Below are 4,512 nucleotides of genomic sequence, written 5' to 3'. Positions count from 1 at the left end.
AGAGGAAGAGGAAATCGTTAAATCTGATCAGACTAACGTTAGTACCTCCAGTGTGTGTGATACGCAGCCATTTCTGAACACGTCAGTTGTGTTTTCTCATGTTTCCTTAACTTTTTTTGTTTTTCTTTCTTTCTTTCTCTAATACAGTTCGGATTTCCCCACCCCGCCCTTTGATTATTATTCTTTTGAAGATTCTTCGTTGTCAAGCCGCCAAAGTGGAGAGTGTGATTGCAGAAGGGGGTGCTTCTCGTTTCAGGTGAGATCAAACATTATGCATTAGCTAAGACTTGACTACCAGTCTTAACTTGTTACCCATCAGTAGAAGAAACGGAGCTTAGCGATGTGTTAAGATATATATATATATATTTTTTAAATGCCTTAGAAATATATTTGTCATTCTTTGTTCAACAAAAGGCTTCATTTTGAGACACCCAATTTAAATGGGATTTTCCCAATGTTGAAGATTTTCAGGTCGAGATTATGTTTATAGATGTATTCTCAATATTGACTGGCATTTCTCTCTATTGCACACTGGTTCAGTTGCGTTTTAGACCCGAGCATCTGCGTTGAGGCTACGCCAGTCGCCTTGAGCAAGTGGATGGTTCAAACAATTTAACTTATCTCATGACCAAGGGGTAAAGCATTTGCCTGAATTTTTAAAAGGATGTTTAATTTGAAGATTGATCAACTTTGAGTGAGTTGGGGGTACTCTTTTTAATAGGTGTCTTAAAATGGAGTCACTCAGATATAACTATAGGGCGAGTACTGGAAAAAGTGGTATCGGTGCATCCCTAATAAATATAAATATATATATATATATATACTTACTATGTTAAAGATAAAAAGTCATTAAGTGTATTAACTGGTCCACCATTTCATTTTTCTGCTGCTTTGCCTTTTAAAATGGTTTCCACAAGTCCAGTCATGTATCGTCTTGTGGTTGTTGTGCAAATGGCTTTCGGAAGTTGTCTAATCTAGCATTGCTTTTATAATTCTAGTGCTTCTTCGGGCGGAGGAGGAGGTAGGGGTGCATCTCAGCACTATCCCAAGACTGTCGGTAACAGGTATGGTTTGTTAAAGTCAAGAACAATCCAGCTTTGTAACGTGCTTTGGAGAGACTAACCACTCTGTTTCCCTTCAGCGAGTACCTGGGGAAAACCCCAGGGCCTAGCGTTCAGAGATGGGTTCCTTCACGAAGCACTAGACGAGATGTCAACTCCTCCAATGAAAAAGAACATCACGATGCAATATTTAGGAAAGTGAGAGGGTGAGTGCCCTTAAGGAGCATGAATATTCACTTCAGCAGTGATGGAGCTAAAAGAAGCCTCTGTTTTTGAGCTCTTTTGTTCATTGTGCTCTGAGCCTTGTGAGCATGTTTTTGTGGTTGGGTCAGCTGATGCTTTCAAGCTCAGATAAGCACAAATCTCTACATGTGGTAAACAGTGGTCTTTATTTTAACTGTTGCAAGATGTTTATTCTTTGCTCTTGCTTCTCTCTTTTAGCATACTTAATAAGCTGACTCCTGAGAAGTTTGACAAGCTATGCCTTGAGCTTCTCAATGTTGGTGTAGACTCTAAACTTGTCCTCAAAGGTATCATCTTGCTGGTAAGATGATTTTGTGACATATTAAAGTATACATAGTTTGATGACTGGCTGTTGTGTAATATTTTTTTTTACCAGGTTTCATAATGGTGTTCAAGAATCTGATTGAACCATTTAAATGTAACAAATCAGGTAGACGTGTGGTTATGTAGAATGGCTAAAAAGTGTAAAAACTACTGTTTAAAAGTTTTTTAGGTTAATATATTTTATTGCTTTTGAAAGAAGTCTCTATACTATTGTTTATTTGATCAGAAACATACAAATGCACTGATATTACATTTGAAAATAACTTTTCTAATTAAATTTGAAAAGTATTTTATTCCTGTGATGGAAGAGCTGAATTTTCAGCAGCCATTACTCAGTCTTCAGTGTTACATGATCCTTCAGAAATTATTCTAGTGGTGTGTGCTCAACAAAAGAGAATTTAATTATTTGCGTGAGTAGATTACATGCAAAGTCGATGCAAAGACACAAATAGACATCGATTCAAGCCTGGTGACGCAATTGGCTGCAAACGCACAATATTCGCCTCAATCGCGTCTTCAGCGCAAGTTGAAAATTGTTGAAGAGCTTATTGACACGTTTGGTTATATCAGAAAATGGAGTGCAAGTGATGCGTAAAAAACGTCAGCGAGTAATCTAGAGCGAGTAATGTGATGCTTTTGTTGTGCACACACCATAAAACACCGATTTGGTGCTTTTTTAATATTAATGTTAAAAACAGTTGTGCTTTGTAATATTTGTGCAAACTGTCATTTTTTTCAAGGTTCTTTAAACATAAATATCAAAAGAACAGCATTTATTTGAAAAAGCAATCTTTTGTAACATTATAAATGTCTTTACTGTCACTTTTGATCAATTTATGACATCCTTCTTGAATTTAAGTATTTTGTTTAAAAAAATCTTACTGACCTAAAACTTTTGAATGGTAGTGTAGGTTATGGGTTTTGCTCAAGCACTCAATTGTTTCACTGTGGTGATAATTATAATAATAAAACAAATATTTAGAATGTAGCCTATCTTACAAACCTGCTCAGATATTACTCATAAGCCAAGTTACTTCGCTACTCCTAAAAACAAAAAAAGTTCTCAATAATGGTTTAATGCTGATTCTGACCATTTAATGCAACAACAGTGCATTTTGACCAATTCATACCAGACATGTTAGGATAATGAAATAAACCTATAGATATCGACATACATTACTCATATTCATCTATTACAGGAAAAACTGGTTACATATTAATTCTGTCATCTATCCTGTAGATCGTAGACAAAGCCCTAGAAGAGCCCAAATACAGCTCACTCTATGCTCAGCTATGTCTGCGTTTGGCAGAGGATGCACCAAAATTTGATGGCCAAACACCTGAAATACAGTCATCACAAAAGCAGAGCACAGTGAGTACCTGAATCCCATTATAAATTCTATGGCATAACCGTATTTCTTACGTTTTATTGAATCTGAAAGAGCTGTGTTTTAATTCCCAAACAAATCATTGGATACCAAATTAATTGCCCCTGTAATTTCATTTTTTCTAATTGTGCACCATACTATGTATTTGCCTGCAGACTTTCAGAAGACTTCTAATTACCAAGCTTCAAGATGAATTTGAAAACCGCACCAAAAATGTTGACAGTGAGTCACTCCCCCTCAAACATCATAGGTGTTTTGTCTTTTATTGCAAGACTTATGCTGTGTTGCTGGTTTTTAACATTCAGCTGTCTCTTCATTTAGTCTATGACAAACAAGACAACCCTCTCACCTCTGAGGAAGAGGAGCAGCGTGCCATTGCCAAGATCAAGATGCTTGGCAATATCAAATTCATTGGAGAACTCTGCAAACTTGACCTCATCCATGAATCTATCCTTCATAAGTGCATCAAAACAGTGTGTATTCCTCTCAGCATTTCAGTTTATTAGTTCCACTCCATTATGTGCTTTGGTTAGTGGTGGCTCAGTGATTTTGATTACCTCTGTACCCTATCTGTAGCTTTTGGAGAAAAAAAAGAGGGTCCAGCTCAAGGACATGGGAGAGGATCTGGAGTGTCTCTGTCAGATAATGAGGACTGTGGGGCCCAGACTCGACCATGAAAAAGCCAAGGTACCACCTGACCCAAAAAACATTATTGTTATTCAGCAGTGCGAATGGGGATTGATTGATAAATATTTAAACACCAATTCACATTTCTTATTTTTAATGATCTTGTCACACGTAAACAAGTTTAAAGTACACAGTCATATATTTTAAATTCGTTTTTCATCAAGAAATATGATTGTAGTGCACAAATGTTTAGAGTTGATTTGTGGTTTTGTTGGATTGTAAGGGACGAGTTTCAACCTTGAAGCAATTTTTGTGTTCTTTCTGAAATTGATCCTTGAATGATGTACTTATTTCACCTTGTGTCTGAAATTGGTCTATTTGCTAGAAATTGGCCTTGTATTTGTAAGAACCAGACCTTGACTGATTGGAATAATGTCATGGCATGGGCCGATTACCGGTTTGAAGGTATACCGCGATGTGAAAATTTCACTGTTTCAAAACCGCTAATATTTTTTCCGTTATTCCGTTCCTGCAGTATGCGCTGTTTTTCATGTCTCCTCAAAGACTGAAAGTGTAGGAATCCCTCAGGTTGAGTGCAGTGTAGAGAGTAACACGACCCTCCTCCTCCTGTTGGTGCGAGCGGTCAGTCACGTGTGTGTAGGATGGCCGAACTTAAGGAGCTTCCCCTGGAACTTACGCGATCGGCATCCGGCCGTTTTTTGTCTTATTGCAAGTAGGCATGGGACGATAACCGGTTTCAGGGTATACCGCGGTTTGGAAAAGTCACGGTTTCAAAACCACAAAAATTTCCCGATATACCGTTCCTGCGGTATGCGCAGTTTTTTTACGTGTCGTCAAAGACGGAAAGT

At 37.6% G+C, this 4,512-nt stretch overlaps 1 protein-coding gene across 1 annotated transcript in view; it reads left to right on the top strand.

Moving 5' to 3' along the window:
• Positions 1–119: 119 nt before the first annotated feature.
• The window catches only part of LOC107740333 (eukaryotic translation initiation factor 4 gamma 2-like), a 14,185-nt gene continuing 9,792 nt past the window's right edge, over positions 120–4,512 (top strand). Inside the window, exons 1-7 of the mRNA XM_016552750.1 lie at positions 120–256; positions 1,142–1,267; positions 1,503–1,605; positions 2,869–3,000; positions 3,172–3,238; positions 3,338–3,489; positions 3,593–3,703. Coding sequence (XP_016408236.1) covers positions 3,406–3,489; positions 3,593–3,703 — 195 coding nt within the window. The 5' untranslated portion in view covers positions 120–256; positions 1,142–1,267; positions 1,503–1,605; ... (1 more) ...; positions 3,172–3,238; positions 3,338–3,405. The remainder of the gene's footprint in view (positions 257–1,141; positions 1,268–1,502; positions 1,606–2,868; positions 3,001–3,171; positions 3,239–3,337; positions 3,490–3,592; positions 3,704–4,512) is intronic.

The sequence above is a fragment of the Sinocyclocheilus rhinocerous genome, unplaced genomic scaffold (genome assembly GCF_001515625.1).
Source record: "Sinocyclocheilus rhinocerous isolate Xijiao unplaced genomic scaffold, SAMN03320098_v1.1 scaffold1426, whole genome shotgun sequence".
NCBI lineage: Eukaryota > Metazoa > Chordata > Actinopteri > Cypriniformes > Cyprinidae > Sinocyclocheilus > Sinocyclocheilus rhinocerous.
Note: the sequence above shows the minus strand (reverse complement) of the source record. Positions and strands in the feature narration are given on the sequence as shown.